Source organism: Cuculus canorus, chromosome 2 (assembly GCF_017976375.1).
Source record: "Cuculus canorus isolate bCucCan1 chromosome 2, bCucCan1.pri, whole genome shotgun sequence".
In the NCBI taxonomy this organism is placed as follows: Eukaryota; Metazoa; Chordata; class Aves; order Cuculiformes; family Cuculidae; genus Cuculus; species Cuculus canorus.
The window spans coordinates 153,486,571-153,507,790 of NC_071402.1; the positions used below are offsets into that span (position 1 = coordinate 153,486,571).

Sequence of the window (21,220 nt, forward strand, 5' to 3'; positions counted from 1 at the left end):
TGTATTATTATCAGGAATATTATGCCCTTATGTCCTGGATGCGAACAAGGACTCCCATCCATCTGTGGGTTGACAGGTGCAGAAGGTTTCTGCTCAGCCTTGTTAACCTGTTAGAGTTTGTTAATCCTTTTGATCTGCTGAGTTGTCCACGTAACTGAAGCCAAGCAAAAAACTGGGGTAGCAAACTGTTGCCCTATAAGCTGTTTAATGGAGCAATATTTGCTTTCACCCAAGTGCAGAGCAGTTGCTGGCACAAGCAGTTCAGCTGGAGTATTTGGAAGTACCTTTTCCAAAGGAGGACAATGATAGGAAGTTGGCTTTTAAAGTACATTTGTCCATATTCCCTTTCCTGTGCATGCACAACTATACTCCTAGGAAGCAGATTTATGCTGAACACCAGCATGTCCGTGCAGTGGGTTGTACCACTTGGACAGTGTTGGCATTTTTAAAACACAACATTTATGCATAATTAGGCTTTTAGGTCACTGACAGCCTTTTTCTTTTGGATCTGTTGTGCCTGCTTGAATACTGAGCTGTGTGGAGGTTACTGCCTCCACAACTCTGCAAGCAGAAGGCGTTGCATGAGCTTTTCCTCATCTGCTCGAGGGTGGGCAAGGTTTTAGCTCATCCTCAGCTTCATCAGCGGATTGAGCTAACCTGGCTGGGCCTTATGTGGATTAGGGATATCTCGCCCATGATCCTTCTAGCCTGAAATCAGTTGAAGGTAGTCCTGTTTTCAGTCAGTGCCGTGTTAGCAAAGTACCTATTTACAGTCTGAAGTGAATATACTTTTGATGAGTTGATGGTTCCAAAGAAACTGTTTCCTACACATTCTTGATGGAAAACATATAATTTAGAAAAAAATTCCATTTTCCAAAGCTATCTTGTTTATGTTAGTGCTTATTATTGTACAGACCAATTTTCAAAGGTGTAAATGTGTTTGGGCTTGCCTCTGTGAACGGTTATGCATATGTGAATAGTTGGGATTGTTACTATGCGTGAGGTTATTCCCTATCATCTGTGATTCTACTATGGAATGTCATTCTCAAGAAGGTAAACCTATACTTTTCGTTTGTTTCTTCTCATCCTGGTAGTCACTTACTCCTACAAACTTAGAATTAGAAAAACACATTATCCTTTAAGTATTCTAATTCATAAATTGAAAATGAAGTTATTTTGATGGCTGTCTCTTCTGCAGGATTCGAGGAAGTCTTCCACAGATTTTTAAGTGTATTAGGAACTTCTGCAGGTTTTTTTCCTGTCCATCTTAGCACTTCCTTCTTGTTTTGTAATATTTCTTGTGACAGAGTTGTACAATATCTCACTCTGATGGGAACTATATAAATAGGGATAATAATCAGTTTAAAAGAGCTTGTAGATGTGCTATATGGATGTATATTATCACATGTATACAAAAGAATATTAACGTTTGATACCACAGCATAATATGAGAACACCTGAGTGAAAAAACAGTGAGGTTTTATAATGGTTCATTTGTGGGAAACTTGCAGGAAAGAGTTACTTTTTTAATACCATTTTTCTCTTTTTAAAAATGGTTTATTTGTATTCCTTTTGTTTCACGCACTTCTCAGACTGGATGCTGCTGTGGTTTTCAGCAGTTCAGACTCAAAAGTCAACTAAGGCCATTGGTTCTTTCCAAATGTGATATGAAGTGTTAAAGAGGATGTTACTTTCTTAAACTACTGTCTCCATTTGATGCAATAAAATTCAGGGATATAACTTGTTCTAATTGCTTGCTTTCAGCTTGTATGATGCTTTGTTCATAAAACTCATTTTGTTGTACTTAACCATCACTTTGAGGTTAATATTTGTTTTAGTGTGTCTTTCAATGAGAACTTAAAAATTTCCCACCTTCCTCTCACTCAGTGAACTAATTGACTCCTTGCGTTAACATAGAAATGCCTATGCCTGCATGTGCTTTGCTTTTCAGATATTTCTTTTGTTGCTTGCTTTTTTTTTTTTGCTTTTTTTGCTTTTTTTTTTCTTTTGTGTTGCGAAGTTTTATACATCTATTTTCTCACCTACCGTATCCTAGGGGGCTTGGAGTTCCAATAATACAGTCAGCCCACCTTCCTGGTCCCCAGACATTTCAGAAGGTCGGGACATTTTTAAACCCAGACAGCTTCCTGGCAGTGCCATTTGGAGCATCAAAGTGGTAAATAATTTGAATTTATTTTCATGTATCCATTGCTATCTTTCTGCTGTAGAGACTAGTGATGAAATTCTTTATCTCACAACTGAATTAATCTTCCATTCTATTCCTGTTTAAAGCCTCTAAAAATTCTTGAAACTCTGGAGCTTTCAGGTTAAAAAATGTATCCTTTCCAGAGTGTACAGTGTGATAGCATTACCCTGATTTTCAGTGGCAAAGAACAGCTTGTATTACCAATTTTTTGTGTGTGTTTAGTACTTCACTTATTGTGGTTGACTTTATGTAGCTGTCAGAATAAATTACCTGAGAACAAAAATGTCCTTAAGCCTGGCAGTAAGGTAAACCAGGCATGGAAAGGAGCAGAGACCTGAAGGGTGACTCAAGTTTATTGGAGAAATCTTGCAGAGTGGATTCAAAGTGACATCATTTTTAGCTTATGGGGGAATAAATAACAACTTTCCTACCTGATTAGATGGACCAAAGCTTGGATCCACAATGACATTTACCATTTATACACCTGAAGAAACGAAATGGAATTACTATTTTTAAATAAAGGAAAAAAAGCTAAATGATGAAATTCTGACAAATAATTGTAACTTCCCAATGATTTATTTTCATCTCACATTAACTCTCATGCTAATTTTATTTTAATTTGATATTAGCTTAGCTTTTGCTGCTTCAAGCATTAATTTTCAGCTTAATATTCAGCATTAACATTGATACAAGTATGTGCTTATTCCTGTTACTAGTTGTATGAAAATAACAATACTGATACCTGGTCTGAAACAAAATAAGAAACATACCAGAAGATTTAACATTTAAAAAAAAAATTGATACTTTTATGTCCTGTGTGTGCCTGTGCATTAACTCCATATATATGTAAGAAAAATATTTTTTGTTTCACCTTAGTACATACAAATACTTCACCCATCAGTAGCATCCCTTCTTCCTTTCAGTTCCTAAAACAGCATTGTATTACATTACCTCATTGCGTACTAGTAATTTGAGTCAATTTAATTTCTCTTTCTGCTAATAGATGGATGGTAATGAAATTTTAATATTGGATTCTCCCATTAATTATGACCACGAACCTCTATATCTTCTTTAAAACAGGATTTGGCATATTTGGAAAAATACTGTTGGTAACACTGAGCCTATAGTGCTGCTTTTCATCCAAGGAACTCCTGTCCCCATCAGCAGAGACTGTTCGTGTCTGTTGGTGACTCTGTCCCCAAGGAGATTTGTGGTTCTGTCAACATTGTTTTATTGAGTAAATGTTTTGTCTTGATATTAAAAGTACTTTCCAACAAATGTTTGGAGACAAACATGGTATCTAAATACTCTGGATGGAGTCGGGCTGTATTAGAAGCAAAGATTATTCAAAAATTTGAAATGCAATCAAGAATTTCATTGCTTATTTCATAGTAGGAAAGATGCTTATTTGAGTATACACCATAATTATCGTCATTTATACACAATGGCTCTGAAACATATTTTAGAGGTGTCTAATACACAAGCCAGAACTCAGGGACATTGACAATGTGTTCTTTTTCCTCTCTGGAAAAGTATTAAGGACATTGACAATATGTTCTTTTTCCTCTCTGGAAAAGTATTAAGGAGGATTAGGGATCCTCTTTGTGTTTAGTCCATTTTGAAATTAAAAAAAATTAATCATGGAATTCAAATTAAGTCATGGTATTAATAACAAGTAGTTGTTATTAAAAACATACTTGCTTTTCCACAGTTACTCGTAGTTGAACATACTGTGAATACTGCAGAGCACACAACATTGCAACTGTACGCCTGCATCTAAAATAAGGAAGGGGGAAAGAAACTGCCTATAAATAAGTGGATATTTTGTAAGAAAAACATTGTATTCTAGGAGTTGTAGGTCTGAGCGTAATTAACATAATTGATACAAAAGGCTCTCTCTGTATCTGCTGAATTAAGAGAGTTTGGTGGAGCCAGTTCTGCCTTGCTTTGGGAACAGCATTGAGTCCTAATAAATTCCAGTGTTTGCCTGATTATTCATAGCGTAACAAAAGCATCTGTGATTGCAAGTAATCAAGTGTCCAGACCCTATTCAGAAATCCCACGACTGAGCTGACTGTTCAAAAAGAAAAGAAAAATGAATCATAGAATAGAGGATATTTATTTTGGGTACTTCGCAATTGTGGAAAAAAACCCATTTCCATATTTCCATTTTTTTCCTGAGCAGAAAATAAACATTTCTGTGTTCGGCTGCTTTCTCACTAATGGTAAAGGTGCTCATATAATGTCATGTAAGTGGATAAAGGTATTTCGCAATGACTTGTGCAGTGACTTAATGACTATGGCCTCCTTTGTTCATACGCACTTGAAATCATAGGGTGTTTTTCTGCTTATGTTTTTCCCTAGATGCATTGAACAACTTCAGGTTGCATTTAAATTGTTATCTTGTATTGAATAGGGCCGCGGATCAGGATTTCCAGGGAAGCGGAGGCCACGCGGTGCAGGTCTTTCAGGAAGAGGTGGCAGAGGTAGATCAAAACTGAAAAATGGAGTTGGGGCTGTAGTCATTCCAGGGGTAAGAACATTTGGTTTTGAGTCATATTGCAATCTGTTAATGTAACATGATTTATTCAACTATAATTTTTGTATTTAAGTACTGTATAAAAGCGAAGAGCAATAAAAAGCAGAGGTATTTGATAAAGCCGGGCTATTATTAAGTGTTTGTAATGAAGAACCAGAGCCCTGTAGCACAATGGACCTGAAGCAATTTTATGCTGCTCTTGCTGCTTGAAGGGACAACTCTTGGGAGTTTTTGAGTACTTCCAATTCCTTGGGTTGAAAACATACTGGATACAGGCAGCACTCACTGGAACAGCAGAAAAGGAGAGAACAAGGCTTGTTCATAAGGATGTAACACCAACTGCAGCAGATTGGACACTGAGGTCGTTTTACTCGGGCATCCAGCTTTGGACCTCTGGATAGCAGTGCAGAAACAGAAAAGGCCTTGAGAAGACACTTCTGCCATTTGTGTCTTGGGGACTTGCTGAACAGGAGGTGGAATACTCGTCTTGGGCAGCCTGTGCTGGAACTTTCTGTCATGGATTTGTCTCTATTCACTTTGAAAAACTTTTGGGAACCAGGTTAGCCTTTTTTGGTTCTATACCTGATCAGCCTGTTCCTGCTTATTGTTGCTTTTAGAGACAAGGCAGAGGAGAGTTGTTTTCTATTCACCTTCTCTATCCATGTCACCCAGTTTCTCTCGATCTCCATCATTTCTCTTCCTTTTCCTTCTACTCTTTCCTTGCTACTCTGGAGAATCCCAGTATTTTTCGTTGTTCCTTATATGGAAGCTATTCCAAATTGTTGATGTTCCTTTTTTCACGTTTTGGACTTTCAGCTGCCTTTTTATAGCCCAGCACTCAACTTTATGAAGTTCTTGTGCAATTCTTCACAGTTGCCTTTCATTTTGTATTACTCTGAGTATCTTGATATTGTTGGCAAGCTTTGTCACTTTGGTTCTCACTGGATTTTTCAGAGAGCACATTGGTGTGTTGAACATCACAGCCTGTCAGCAGACATCCCCTGTCAGATTCCTGCTAGTGCGGTTCGCCCATATAGAAAACTGATGATGTATTTTACTCTTTATTTTGTGTCTTGTGTCAGTGTAGGGACCATTCCTCTAATTCTCTGTTGGTTTACATTTTATTAAGGAGCAGTGCTTAAGGACTTCGCCAAAAGAATTTAGGAATGGAGTAGGTTACGTCAGTCAGTTATCATGTCCCCATGCTTGCTGACTTCTTTAGGGAGCCCTGATGGATCACGATTTACCATAATTAAAGCTTCCTTGTACTCTTCAGCTAGATATTTCATCAATGTGGCCGTGAGTTTTCTGTTGTGATCTGGTCAGATATTCCATAGGGTGGCACACAGCTTCTGTCCAGAAGCATTTGAGAAAACAGTAGTTACATTTGCCGTCTCTCGTGCAGCACCAAATTGATTCTAAACAAGCTGGTGCTCACTGCAATTGATAGTTAAGCTATTTCATACTTGAAGTCCTTTTAAAACTCTTAAATCTTAGATGGTCCTCAGTTTGCTCCTTGTAAGAAGAGGGATTTTGATAAGAAATCTGGTCTACAAAAAATCTGTGTTTTTTTTTTTCCTGCTTGGCTTCTTTGAACATTCCTTTTAAAGTCTAATTATCAATCAGCCCTGCAGATTTTGATCCTATTCCTCATGTTCAAAGAAGGACTTAATCATTTTTATGTCTTTATGAAGTAATTCCTCAGACTCTCTTTAGAGCTGTTGGTTTGTGTTCTTACATACAATCTGTTTGAGTTTATACAGTGCTGCACCACTTTCTTTTTAATGCCTACGTAATAATTTCTTTGAATGCTCTGGTATTTGCCATCTGGTTTTTGTATAGCTAACTCTTAAATCTCTTTGTAACTGAACACCAGGTATTGAGTTAGCTAAACTGCTACAAATACAGAACGGACATTTCAAGAGCGGGTTAGATAAGGCTTTGAGGAAGCTACTTTAGCAGAAGGTGTCCCTGCACGTGGCAAGGGGATTGGAACTGGATGATCTAAAGGTCCCTCCCAACCGAAACCCTTCTATGATTCTATCACTCTGCACAATTTCCCATAGAAGTTGGATCCTTTGACTCATCAGGTAAAAATGGCAGCTTCGGAGTTCTAGAGCAGAGACGTGGCTGTGATAGAGTGGATGGAGGCAGCAATACCAAGAGACCAGCCTTTTGCCGGATAAGTATTTGAAATGGGAGTATTTTCAGCCCCTTTGCACGAACTGATTCTTACTCAGCGTGGGATCATGACCAGTGGACTACTACACAAATTTGGAAATATCTTGGTGTATGTTGGGAATGGGGAAGAAAGTGGCTCCAAGTTAACCCATCCTGGGTCACAGCTGGTGTTAAGCAAGCATCAAAATTGCAGTGATTCAGTCCTTCAAGTCCTGCTCTTCCGTTTACACAAGCAATTCCAAGAACTTCGTGGAACCTCTAGAAATCCGTTTAAGGGAAGAGCTCTCCCTGAATGTATCAAGAGGTGGTTTGGGTGCTTTTTGGTTAATTAGTTAGTTACAGCTGCAGTGCTCTCATCCATACAGTAATTAGAATGGATTAACAATTTACTCCCTTCTTAACTGTTTCTCAGTAAACACTGATTTTCAGCAACAGTGCATCAGAAGGATTCCTGTAGCTGTTGTAATGGTATTTGCATTTGTCTCTGGAGTGATGTTTGGATTTGTAAAATATTTAAATTATTGTTTACAAAAACCTATCTGTGCAAGACTTAAACTGTCTTTAAAGTAATCCACATTTATAAAATTAAATCAGCTGGTAAAGCAAAGTTACATTTCTCTATCATGCCTTTGTTCTTTTATATAGAACTGTGTGCTCTTCGTGTCCAGACTTCCATGGCTGCTCCTGGTTCTGAGAGTGAATAGTTAGGCCCGTTAATTTAAATTCATAGGTAGCACATTCTGCATAGCAAGACTTGCATGAAAGTCAGAACACAGTTAAAGTCTTTTTTTTGTTGTTTTTCTTCCTGAGAAGCTGTATGTCCATGTATACACTGAATTGATAAAGGGCCCATCAGAGTAACAAACTCTTGATTAAAAGGAGAACGACTGTCTGTTGTGAGACCTCATGGATTGAGATCAAAACAGCTGTTTCAAGATTTTGTGGGCAAGACAGATAAGCCTCATAAAGAAACTGCTCATGGAGAGTATCTTGACTATTGAAACTTTAGAACTCATTGCTTGTTTCTCTAACATACTTGGAACATTAACTAAACCACATTTTAGGCAACGTGAGACAAATCACATTTCTGCAATTGCTCTTAGAATAGTCAAAAGTACATTGCTGCAATTAAGTTTTTGATGAGAACAACTTCAGTGTTAATATATAGGGAACAGAGCAGACAGGTCACAGTATTCCAATTTTTGCTTAATGATTCTTTTTCCTTCCATTTCCATTTTAAAGTGCAATGGAGTAATGTGTAAAGGTGAATCAAGGAGAGGAAGAGAATATGACTGTAAAAGTGAATTAGTGATGATGTCTGTGCTGATGAGAAAGCGTGAATTTATGTAGTAATTGCTGATTGAGGCAGCTTTTTGTGAAAGTTCATACTGAATGAATAAATATTTGCAACGTTTGTATTCTCTGGTACTATTAAAAATTAGCATATTTAGAAAATAAGTGTCATCTTGTCTCATGCTTTGGAAAATGCAATGTGCTTGGTTTTTATGTGCTGTGGTTTGTTTACTAGGTCACAACTATGGATATTTCATCTAACAAGGATGAGGAAGAAAACTCGATGCATAATACAGTCGTCCTCTTCTCTAACAGTGACAAGTTCACTCTCCATCAGGTTAGGATCGTCTTTATTGTCTTTTCTTTTTTTTTCCTCTGCTTTTAATAAGAAAAAATAACTTAATGTCCCTGTTTGGAGATAAATAAAACAAGCGAGCTAGTTGGATTTTACAGTTACATGTTTTCAGAATTTAATGTCTGGCATATGTTGAAAAATCTGCTGTTTTCTGTCATTTCAGGATATGTGCGTGGTTTGTGGGAGTTTTGGCCAGGGTGCCGAGGGCAGGTTGCTTGCCTGTTCTCAATGCGGTCAGTGTTACCATCCATACTGTGTCAGTATTAAGGTGAGTGCTGTTGTTACATAAAAAAATTACTTGATCACACTTTTTTCATATTGTATTTTAATAGCACTATGCTGCTTTTGGTTTTGTGGTAATTAGAGGAGTCATTAATGTGTTAGATATTCATCAGCTAATGTGACCATTATTTGTATGCAACTTGTGAAAGACTTTAATTAAATGTCATTTTATAGTGTGCGTTGCCTCAAGAGAAATTAACCTTTTTGTAATTTCACAACCATAAATAGCACTGGTTATCCAGCAGATGGTTAAAATAACAGTTGGGAGATGGCCTTAAAACCTAAGTATAAGCAGAATTAAAAACAAAGAAAAAAAAATGATACTGCATCTTCATTTACTGGGGGTATAAGGTTTAGTTGATTCGATTCGTCTGTTGGCTGTCAGAATTGACAGCAGTTGGAGTGGTTAATTAATACATTTTACATTCATTAGTCTAGGAGTGAATGTGTGAAAATTAAATTTGAATAGTATGAGATGACTTAGCAAGCACATCATAAGCTATTTACTGCAATATATACACCAGACGCACTCTATTATTTAAGTACATCTATGTAAAAGTTGGATTTTTTTAAACATGTCAAAAAAGTTTGTTTTAAATGTACTTTACTATATGACATATGCATATTTCATGCAACTGTAACTTGGCTTTGAATTTATGTACTATTCTTACATTATATTTTAATTACAATAAATCAGTTGTTTGCTTCAGATGACTAAAACCCCTGCAAATAATTTAGAAAAGATACAGGATTGGTAGTGACTTGAATCCTGGCTTTATTACATAGCTGAAAAAAAGCAGCTGTGTGTTCTCCTTCATCCCTACAGGACCAGCTACTCCTGTTAGGAGTAAACTATCCTGCACGTAGGTCCAGTGCTATATATATTTCCTGGTATGCTAGTTTATCTGAACAAATTATATTCTGAAACAATATCAGATGTCAGTAATTACAGTTTCTTTCTGTTCAATCCATTCCCATGTACTGAAGCTTCAGAAAGTCGTAACTGATAAACAGCTATTTGTGATGTGGATGGTGTGCACAGAAGACCATCCTGCGCTCTGCCAGCCAGACCTTCATTTATATAACGATCACACTGCATAAAGCAGTTTTCAAATCATTTTCACCTTGCTGTTTGCAGATTACTAAAGTGGTGCTTAGCAAAGGTTGGAGGTGCCTAGAGTGCACAGTGTGTGAAGCCTGTGGGAAGGCGACAGATCCAGGAAGGCTGCTGCTCTGTGATGACTGCGACATCAGCTACCACACGTACTGCTTGGATCCACCCCTGCAGACAGTTCCAAAGGGAGGCTGGAAGTGCAAATGGTGTGTTTGGTTCTGGGGTTGGAAATATTGACTGCTGGCCTCTTTTCTTTCTTTTTGTCACTCCATATTTGCAATATCAGTTGAACTGTAATGATGTTTTAGTTGTACTTGAGTCAGGTGTATTAAACAGAACAAACGAAATAAACAGAACAAACGAAATACTTTTGAATTGTTTAATTGAATTATCAATTTAATAGGGAAATTGGTATCTCCTCTTAATGCTGTTTGTTCATGCCAAAGAACAAGTAATTAGGTGAACAACATTTTTCCTTTGATACTTTTAGCCAATAAAAATTGAATTTACATTCATTGGAACATTCATTCCAATGTTCATTCTGCTTCACCAGACTGTTCTCGAAATAAATCCCCCTGAAACCCATTTGTTTTACCTGGGTGAAACACAGACAGACTTGACCTCTTGCACAATTAAGTCTCCTTATCTCAGGGTGAATGGCATCTGAAGCAGGGGCTCCTGTTGAGCTGTTACAAACACCTATCTGCCTGTTTTGCAGGTTGAAGAGAATTCTTACTTGGGAACTTCCCTTAAACAGTATAAAAAATATTGGGTCTGTTCAAAATCTAAATAACATAATTTTCTGTCCATTAAAATATTGTTTGACCTGAAGTGAGTTCTACCTCCCAGAATGGTTAGTGGTGTAAAGCTTAGTTACTCACCCAGTTTTAAGCCATAAGACAATTTTCCTGCCAATTGAAAGTAACAGATCATTTTGTCTGTTCTGCAGGTGTGTTTGGTGCAGACATTGTGGAGCAACTTCTCCAGGTTTAAGATGCGAATGGCAAAATAATTACACACAGTGTGCTCCCTGTGCAAGTTTGTCTACCTGCCCAATCTGCTATCGCACTTACAGGGATGAAGAACTTATAATTCAGTGTAGACAATGTGATCGGTAAGGATTTCTTGTATTTTACAGGATTTTCCTGTTAGGGCTTGTGTTAATTATCTGGCCCATCACTGCCTCAGTGTAAAAGCATAAAGATGAACGCAGTGGTCTTACGGTAAAGAACACTGGGTTGAGTCTGAGAAGTCTTTTGTTAGTTCATTCCTAGTTTAATGACTCTGGGCAAATTGATTAATCACTCTGTGCCTCATTTTCCCCTCTCTGTCAAAATAAAACTAATTGTTGCAATGCTAAATCTACATCGTATCAAGTAGTTAGAATTATTACAGTATAGGGAGGAAATTATAATGCTAAGATATATTTGCTTCCAGGACATTACTTCAAGAGATTTCCTTCCTCTGAAGGGAAGTGGGTGATCTAATACTGCATATACAGTATTTAACGCACACCACTGTAGAGGAGTGCTGTGTTCAATGAACCTGATAAGTCATTTCTCCCTAAAAATATTTAAACTAAACAAGTATTTCACATTGACTTGGACCATATACTGATATTTGGGTATCCTAAAACACCACATTTCCTTTAAATTGTATTTTTTTTCCCCACTTAATTTCTAGATGGATGCATGCAATCTGTCAGAACTTAAACACAGAGGAGGAAGTGGAAAACATAGCTGATATGGGTTTTGACTGTACCATTTGTAGGCCATATATACCACCAACAAACGGTAAGAAGACAGTTGAAGCCAATGGCAGGACTGCACACTGCAATAAATAGTTTTGGGAATGTGTTATGGTTCTTTTCTCTGGTGGAGATTAGGCTTGTGGTAGAAGCAAGGTTTTTCATGTTTATTTTAAAGGCCTTCTGGAAGCATCCTCAGCTTTTTTGCCCCCAGTGACTTGCTGCAAGGGCAAAGAAAACCCAGCCGGGGGAATTCTGAGTGGTTTTATTGAAGATAATTTGGGTAAATTCTTGGTATTCTAAGAGTAAAAGACATCTCACTTTGTCAAGTGGAAGGAAGAAAGCACAATTCTCTAAAGTTAAGTGCAGAAGAATCTGAAAATCAATTTAAAGCAGAAAAACTTTCTGTATCTCAATAATTTGAGGCTGTTTGAAGCAGCATGAGCTGTAACAACAGTCTGTATAAGCATTTTCCCTCTCTTCCTTCATGTTTTATTAATGCCACCCCCTTAGCTCTCCCAGTATTTCAGACCGGTGCTTCTCTCCCTGGCTGCAGTCTTTAAAAGAATTTGGTGTACATTCCTGCTTGCGAGTTGCCACTTTCTTGTTAGTTAAAATGTGCAGTTCCTTACTCTTCTTCGCAGGTGTTAGCGGTGAATACATGTACCAACTCCTCGTTAGTCTGTCTTGCACAGCTCTGTGGCAATGGCACTTCAGGAGCTGAGGTTACTGCCCTTTTCTTTCTAAGCACAGCGACCGCATCTGGTTCAGTGGGCTGGTACTGGTTAACATTATTGTGAGTGTCCTGTCAGCAATTAGGGTCGCCTGTTACATGATTTATGGTCTTACTATAAGGGTGGTATCCCAGGTCTGTTTTCTCTGCCTGTCAGCTCAGGGTAGTTTCTTCTTCAACCTGCTACTTTAATAGAGCATTGACACCTGCATCTATTTCTTAGCTTAGTGGCACATTGAAGTGTTCACATAAACCCTTTGTTGGAGTATCATGAGGGTGTGGTAGGGGGAAGGTACAAAGACTAAGCAAATGCTTCGTAAAATATTCATATCCACCATGAAGATGTGAGTAAGGTTGGCTTTCCTGGTCAAGGTTGAAGATACCGTGAGGCATGTATTCCAGAGGTCTGCCAAGTTCAAGAGAGCACTTAATGTCCCTTTGCACTGGCAATTGTGGGTAATTGTAACTTACTGATATGACCTTGGAGGTTTATGTACCCCTTTGCAACTACACGTGGTTGTGGAACACTTCCAAGTATCCCTCTTCTATCACTATAAGAAGTAAGAATGACTTAGGCTTATGTATTTCTACAAGTCACTGGTTTTTGAGATCTCCTTTCACAAATTCTAAAAGAAAGAGGTTTTGAAAGTGGAAAAAAAGAGCAGCTTACAGATAAACAGATTTTTGTTTAGTTTGATAATGAGCTTTGGGCACTTAAAACAAAAAGGTCCAAGTAAAATTCTGCCTCTTCTTTTCTCTTCTGAGCTGGCAGAGCTACATTTTAGAGATAATTAAAGCCTATACTATGTGAGACGGAACAACTTCACAAGCTGATATCAGAGTTGTTTCACTGCTGGTCATAAGCTGGTCCCTGAGGTAGTCCTTCCTGCACACCTATGTGAAGCTGTGCTGCTTAGGTTTATCTTCTGAGGAATAGGAGCCAGTCCTGCAAGAGCTGTTAGGGAATGCCCAACCTTTCTTTGCAGGGTTTTTTTTCACCTTTTTTTTATAAGACGAGTTTCTTTGCTGCTTCTTTCATGTTTTGACTCACCATATGAAACCTCTTTAAGATGTGTACATTTGCACAGTTGCATGCCTGAGTATGTCATTTGATGCATGTTCATGGAAATAATTGCAAGTACTTTTATATGAAATGTTTCATTAATTCTGCTACAGCTCCTTGGGAATGTTTCTATTTTTTTTTTGTGTCAAAGCAAGAACAACTAGCTTTTGATGAACTTGGAGAAACAAATATTAGTTAACAGTAGAAAGATTCTTAAAATGTAACACATTGTGGGTTTCTTACTGGGGGTGGTCCCTGCTCTTTCCATGTGATGTCTCACAGAGGATATAAATGTGTTGTAAGAATTATTACAAGCTATTTAACTGCTGTCTTTGTAGAAGAAGCAAGAGCTCCTCGGCCTAGTAAATCACCAACGCATTGCAGGTTTACTATTGGCAAAGAATAAATACTTCCAGCATGTAGGTATTGAGAAAGAGCTTCCATTTTTCTTGCTTTTGAAAATGGGAACTTTTACCTTTGTAACAACTTTTCTGTAGCTCATCTTAAGATCAGCAGATGGGTAGCTGATAATCTTACAAAGTCATCTTCTTCAGGAAACAGAAACAGAAGATAATTTTTTTTTTTTCTTCTTGAACGTGCATAAATATCAGAAGCCAGAATGTGTTAAGATTTGCTCCAAAGGAGCAGACCATAAACCTTAATTGCTGGATTCTTGTGAAATAATCACCTCTGATCGGTTCCTTTTAATATGGTCTTAAGTTATAACACGTCCCCAGCATAATCCTGTGCTTGATAGAAACATTTTTCTCCTTTAGATGGCTTGAGTATTGCCACAACTAGGTAGTGGCAGCTGCTGCAGGTAGTAGCAGCTTCTCCTCTGTGCTGTAATTCCTGCATGTGCAGGAGAGGTGTGTGCATCTTTCATCTCCATTCACCCCTAGACAAGCAATTCTCAACTGTCTATCCATCACTTCTGCCTTTCTGTTGTTGCCTTTTTGTGTCGATACTTTATCTGCAAATTTCATCCCTTCCTCGCTCCCATCCTTCTTTCTCTGTTAGCACACTCAAGCTTCCTTCTCCCTCTGTACTGCTTCGCTTTCTCAGCAGGAGCCAAAGGGCCTAGCTCTGCCTGGTTTCCTTTACCCGGTTACAACTGAGCTGATGACAGTTTCTGGTCAGTGTCTCTGAGCCTGTGTTCCTCCTGGGGCTCATGTAAGCGTGCCCACAGAGGCGGTGAGGAGTTCCTGTCACTAACTCGGAGATGCTCAGTACTGTCACTGATGCGCTTAGTATGCCTGGGAGCCTCTGTGCTACAATTTTCGTGAAACTGAATTAAATTTTTCTTCATTATGAAACTCTATTCTATGTACTTTACAAATCCAGGGTACAAAAGCAACATAATGCTGTATGTTAAAATTTCAATTTTTTTATTATTTGCCACATTTATTATGTGAACTGTTCTGTTCTTGTTAGTGAATGTGTTGACAAAGAAATCCCTGTGTCGTGCACACAGTTGTGCAGGCATCCCATGGTGTTCTGTTAGTGGTGTCTTTCTACATCAACCGTTTCACTCTGTCCCTTATGCTGATTTCATTTCTTCCTAGAATTGTTCTTTTCTCTCACAGCCTTACAAACAGCATCCCCCTTTGTTTTTGAAACTGTGACTTCTCATTGCATTGTGTTCCGTCCAATGAGTTCTTTTCAACTGAAGCTACTAAATGCTGTACAGTATTCGGCATGATTAAACCCTTTTGCTGTAACAATTAAACCCTATAACTGTAATAATTTTGGTTCAACTTCAGCTAAGTGCCTCAGAAAGCATTGTCCTTTGGTTGTTCAATTTTTTTGGTTTTTTTCCCCTTAAACAATCTCTATCAGCACTCTGCTTCTCTGTTATCCATTTTATTGATTTTAATCCTTAATCTGCACTCTAATGAGCTCCTTTTCTGGAAGTCTGTTCAAACACTGTTTGTTTGTGTAGCTTTTGTGAGTTGGTCTCTGAAGGCCTTACCTCTGTCCCTATCAGTTTGTTTATTTGAGTGTTTCAGCTCTATTCAGTCTCCAAAGCTAAAATTGTTCACAATCTGACCTGGACTGGAAGAACGCTCCATGTTGTTTGAGTTTTAAGTAAGGATTTCAAATTCTCATTCACAGCTGATTCTTTTGTTTACCTTAGATTCCAATTCAATAATTGCTGTCTCTGTCTTAAAATACCTTCTAAATTATAACCAATTAAATAACCACATGATGTCTCCTTCCACTTTGAGTATTTCTTACAATCTACCTTTTTTCTGTTGTTTCACTTCAGTGCTTTTATCTTCCATCCTGCAGCTTGTCTCATATTTTTTTTGTTTTCTTCCAGCTCCATGTCTCTTTCAAAATCTCATCTTCAATTTCTTTTGTCTTTTCCTTCCACTCCTGTGCATTAGTTTTTCAGTAATTCTCATAGACTGCTTTAATATACTCATTGCGCAGAAGATTGATTTTCTGTAGGCTGTATAATACACTCCACTTACACCTTTCATAAAACTTGTAAAGGCCTATAGTTTTTAAGTACAGTTTTTCACTTTTTTTAGTTTTTTTAATATTCTTAGGAAGCGTCCTCTAGATCCCATACTCGTTGCTGTATTTAGCAAAGAATTCAGGTGTTAGTTGGAGGCTTTTGTGCTTATCCGAGTTTTGCTCCCAACTCCCGTGTTGCCTAAGATGGTCAGCAGCAGCACACGTGCAATGGTCTGACATGGCTGGGAAGCACAAAACCTCCCACACGTGGTTTGCCTCAGTGGTCTCGTCTTGCATGGCAGATGCAAAGTAAATACTCCAGATGTTTGCCTTGAGTCTTAAATTCAGCGTGGATAAGGTTTCTAGGGGAAAAAAAAGAAAGAAGTGTGGATAAACTTGCCTGTATGGTAATGCTAACCATGCCAAACTAACAGGTTTTCTGATTCTATTCCTAAGTTTTTGTGAGACAGAAGCTTCTAGTTTTCACTTTACTTACCCTATCTATGTAATCTCTGTAAAGTCGCTACTAATATCAAAAGTCTGCTAATGAGAGGTTAGTGAGGCACAATTATGATTATTGTCATTAAGGCAGATAGGAAGAACATTTCTACCCACAACAAGAGTAGTCTAGTATTGTAGAACATTTTAGTCATTATTTTTTTAATGATACCATTCCGTGCTACCCTGAAGCACACAAGCATAGTTTTTTAAATTGATTTTCTGCTATTCCATTTGTTGATATTCTTACCTTGATTCTAACTTCAACAAGTTATGTATCATCTGTTCTCAGATGTATCAGCCTTGTTTTGTTTCTCATATGTGTTGTATAGAGACCTGAGAGCACAGGCACAGCTGGAATCTTCTGTTTGAAGCTATTGGACTGTGCCTGCCCCTCCTGGGGGAAATTCAACCAATGACCAGTTCACAAGGCTTTCCCATTTTTCACACTTGGCTCAGCACAGCCTGGACATAATGATCAGTGCAGAGGTTACTTTCCAATCCAGTAGATCCACTGTATACATTTGCCCTTGGCCCAGTAGAAGGAGATCATTTACCATTGAGTTCAGTGCCATTCCAATGCCATTCTTGGCTCTAGGAAGCTCGAGAAGTTCAGTTTGTATCAGGCTTGTTTTGTAGTCATATCTTCCATGGCACTGAAAAGCACTTTATTTTAAAGGTGCTTGTGGATGTTGAAAACACTATAAATTAGGGAGTTTAATGGAACTATTTGAAAGAGAACTAATTGATAGTTTCAGTTTAAGTCAAGTCACCATTTTTAAAAGTTGAAATTATTTTCCTTATATTTTTCAGTGCCTTCTTTGGACTGTTGTGATTCATCAGTTGGAGCTCAGATTATTTCAAAATCAAAAGAACTAGGTAAAGAATGTAAATGCTTAATCTTTGATCATTTAGCATATTGCAAGGGTATATTTTTACATGAGACAAAACCTCCTTTTTCTATGATTTTATAACCCACAGCATTAACTATCCTTCAGTTACGGCAGCATGCTTCTCTTTTTTTTTTTTTTTCCTTTCCTCATTCTCTCTTCTTTCTTCTTCTTTGCCTGCCATACCTGCACTATAATAATTACTTTAATTTGCACTTTGATCCTGCAGTCTTAGTTGCTTGCTTATTATTAGCAATGATAATACAGTGGGACTGAGTCAAGCACGTACACAACTGTTCACAGACCAGAGTTGTAGGAAGACACTACTCTTCTGTATTTGTCTGGTTTGTGCTAGGAATTTATAATCTCGACAAGCCTACTCACAAGACACTTTTTATAATGATAATGCCTAACAGGAGAGCTTCCATCATGTCAGAATGTTTTTTCCATTTGATACTGTACAAAAGTAGTTCTCAGATAAAGTTCTCTCTTCAAATCTTCAATCTGAAAAACAGCATGTGATTTCTTTAAAGCAAATGCTCTTTATTTACTTCAGTGTAAGAAAACAGCCACCTGGGAAGAACTATGTTCAGAACCAGCTGTGTTTTGAGGTGTGAGATGTTACAGAAGAAAACATTTTTGGTTGAAGGGAACGAATGTTAAGTTTTTATATGTTTTCAAGAAGTGTGTTATCAAATCACTATTTAATTGGCTCAATAGAGCAGAAGCATCATTGCAGCCTCTTCATTGAATGTTTGGTAATTCCCTGAAAGTTCTCAAAGCTTCACTTGCAGGGCCCAGCACAGGTGACAGCGCCTTTCTCTATGGTGAATTAAGGAGTGTTAGAGTTTATCGGGATATAGACTCAGCTGTCATGTAACAGCTTAAGGACAAAGCACTCTTGCAGGTCTGGGGAGGCTTGGGTTCTACCGCTGATTTCCAGTTCGATTTTATGCAGCTTGCTTGAAAAAACTTGTGTTTTCTCTGCCTAAAAATAGGGCTGATAACTTGCCTGAATTACCAAGAGTTCTAGGAAGCTTAAAGCCATTAACAGAAATGAAGAAACAGTGCTGAGGGCCGGATGAGGGCTTTGGCCAGTAAGCAACAGGAGTCCGCACTAAGAGTTGCACGGTTTTCAGTGAGTGTCAGGGATACAGAAATACCTTGCAAGGCACCAGTTTTCATAATCAAACCGTTCTCCCTGATGGGTCCTTGATGTAAGTTGTTTCGTAGCAATATGATGGATCGTTGCTGGATTTGACATCAGACTCTAAATTATAAAGTTATAACTGTAATGTGTAAGACAGTATCAGATAGCTTTGTTTTATTTATACCGATTTCTTCACTCATGATTCAGCCCCATACTTGTAGACTATTAACTCTTAAAGTGCTATTCCTAAAAATCTAAGACTTGTAAATGAAAGAGTTTTATATTGCTGTTATGATTCATTTAACTTTTATAGACCCACCGAAGACATACACCCAGGATGGAGTCTGCTTGACAGAATCCGGCATGTCTCAGTTACAGAGCCTAACTGTTACAGTACCGAGAAGAAAACGGATGAAACCAAAGCTTAAATTGAAGATTATAAATCAGAACAGTGTGGCTGTGCTTCAGACACCCCCAGATGCCCAGTCAGAACACTCAAGAGATGGGGAGATGGATGACAGTAGAGGTAGCGGTCTGCTTTTGGCATGTCTTATATCCTGGAGTGTTGCAGTACGTGTGTATATGGCAGATATCCGTGGGAGTTTTTATTATCCTGATACTCTTATGGTCTGTATAGAATACTTTATGGAAATTATTTGGACAGTAGTCGTGGCTCATTTTTGTCCGTTTCACGGATGTTTCTTGTTCTTCTGTTTATGGGTCATCCATCCCATAGGAAACACCTTTCTGAGGGTGTCAACAGTGGAAGTAGGAGTTACCTTTTTGTCTAATTTTTTGGTTACCTGTGTTAAATACTTTGCACTCACTGAGTACAAGAATATTTTGAGGCTCTTGAATTTAGTGCAAACACTTTTTGGAAGTACCTCAGCAAAGCAACATCAAGATCACTCTGAGGTGGTATTTAAAATGAAGGGGAAAGTAGAGTAAAAAAGCTCTTTGCTGACAGTGTTTCTTTTTTCTGAAAGAAATGAGGTGGCCTGAGAGTCTGAGGAAAATGATAATTTCCTTGTACTTCCATAGGTGAAATGAAATGAAAGTTTGTCCTCATCTCCAAAATAGAATTTGAGACAGAGTTTTAGTCTGGAAGTGAATTCTGCGTGTTGCTCTAGTTCAAGTAGATGATGCTGTGTGCAGAGCCCTTCTAAAGGATTTCAGGTTCCAGGATGTGGAGTGTCAGTGTATGAAGGGAAGAGGAGAACAGTGCTTTTGTGGCCTCCAAGGCTGATGAGAGATGAACTGGTCTGGGCTAATGCTTTCCTACCCAAACACTTTCCTGTGTATAAGGATGACGTCTCAGTCAATGGTAGAAGTCCTTGGGAGAGCTCCTTCCACTTCAAGTCCAGGCATGGAGCAAAGATCCACACATCCCAGGGCTTGGCTCATCTGCTTCTATCACAGGTGATCAAGCACAGGCAGCCTCAGCCAGAAGAGACCAAATGTGGGAGACCTTTGGAAAAAAGACACAGAAGCAGCTGGCATGGTGCAGTACCATTCTCCTGTCCTCTTTGCCATGGTCTGGCTGTGCATCCCGATGAGCATGTTGCTAGAATAGGTGCTAATCCATGGCCTGGGGAAAGGCTTACTGAAATGGCAGGTGTGAAAGTCATTGCTGTGAAAGCCATGATTCTATGATAGCATTAGTCTGGCAGGTGTCTGTTGGGAGAGGAACATAGGCACCCAACTCACCACAATCTAAAGTGATTTCTGTTTATGCAACAGTGCCTTGTTAATCTGATTAAATGTCTCAAGAAGCTTTTTTTAGATACCGAGAGTGTACTTGAGATAACTGGTAGTTTAACCATCAGTGCAGTTTCAATGTTAACTTGTTGATATATGTATTGCTCCTTGTGTTTGATTAGGACATTCTTACCAGTCTGCTGATGACTGGAAGTGTATTTATTTATAATAGCTTCCCTTTATTTGCTTATAAACTGTTGACTAGTTGTTTTTTCTTTCATTTCCTTCAGTGTTCACAGGGTTTGATACATTATCCTAGCATTACACTGACTCTTAAATTTCATCTCATACTTTCATATAGTCTATCAGGTGAGCTGTTGAAAGCAAAAAAAAGCTTTTAATTTTGGTTTGAAGGCATTAAGATAGAGAATTAACCACTTCCCTTGTTTTTCTTACTCAGTGGTTAATCATCTTTACTTTGGCAAACGTGCCTATTTTCTAAACCACATCTAACTTCATTATGTGCTTGTTGGCTTTTATAAGTGTCCCTCTTCAATAGATAACAAGACATACAAATGTAGTAGAAGAGTATGAAAGACAGAGCCAAAGCTTTGACAGACTTTAATTTCAGTTCTGATCAGCTTTTGTTGCCCTTCGGAGAATTAGAGCACATTCATGTATGTGGCAGCGATAGCAAAGCACGTACATGGTAAATGGCCTGGATTTCCTAGAAGCTCTACTTGTGCTCTGTTGAGTGGATCAGTACCTGTTCTCTGAAGATCTGAGATTTTTGTATGACTATCAGGATGAATAAAGCTGTGCCGTGGTTTTAATTGGAACAATGTAGTGTAGTAATTCCAGGAAAAGAGGAATAACCCGTACTTCCACTATAAAGTTCTAGGTGGAAAAAAAGAGGCTGTATGGGAGGAAACTGAGCTCATGGTAATTTTGTTTCATCTCCTTCCACATTTGGTCTGGTGTTCCGCATCTTAAAATCTACTTGAAAGT

General features: G+C 38.2%; 1 protein-coding gene across 10 annotated transcripts in view; it reads left to right on the forward strand.

Moving 5' to 3' along the window:
- The window catches only part of KMT2C (lysine methyltransferase 2C), a 216,326-nt gene that overhangs the window by 137,135 nt on the left and 57,971 nt on the right, over window positions 1–21,220 (forward strand). For 7 of the 10 annotated variants that reach the window (XM_054060776.1, XM_054060778.1, XM_054060777.1 and 4 more), the window contains 9 exons: window positions 2,057–2,176; window positions 4,623–4,739; window positions 8,455–8,556; window positions 8,738–8,842; window positions 9,995–10,176; window positions 10,920–11,084; window positions 11,654–11,763; window positions 17,288–17,353; window positions 18,828–19,040. In XM_054060776.1, the coding sequence (XP_053916751.1) occupies window positions 2,057–2,176; window positions 4,623–4,739; window positions 8,455–8,556; window positions 8,738–8,842; window positions 9,995–10,176; window positions 10,920–11,084; window positions 11,654–11,763; window positions 17,288–17,353; window positions 18,828–19,040 (1,180 nt within the window). The remainder of the gene's footprint in view (window positions 1–2,056; window positions 2,177–4,622; window positions 4,740–8,454; window positions 8,557–8,737; window positions 8,843–9,994; window positions 10,177–10,919; window positions 11,085–11,653; window positions 11,764–17,287; window positions 17,354–18,827; window positions 19,041–21,220) is intronic. The other 3 variants (XM_054060780.1, XM_054060781.1, XM_054060783.1) reach the window with 3 other exon arrangements.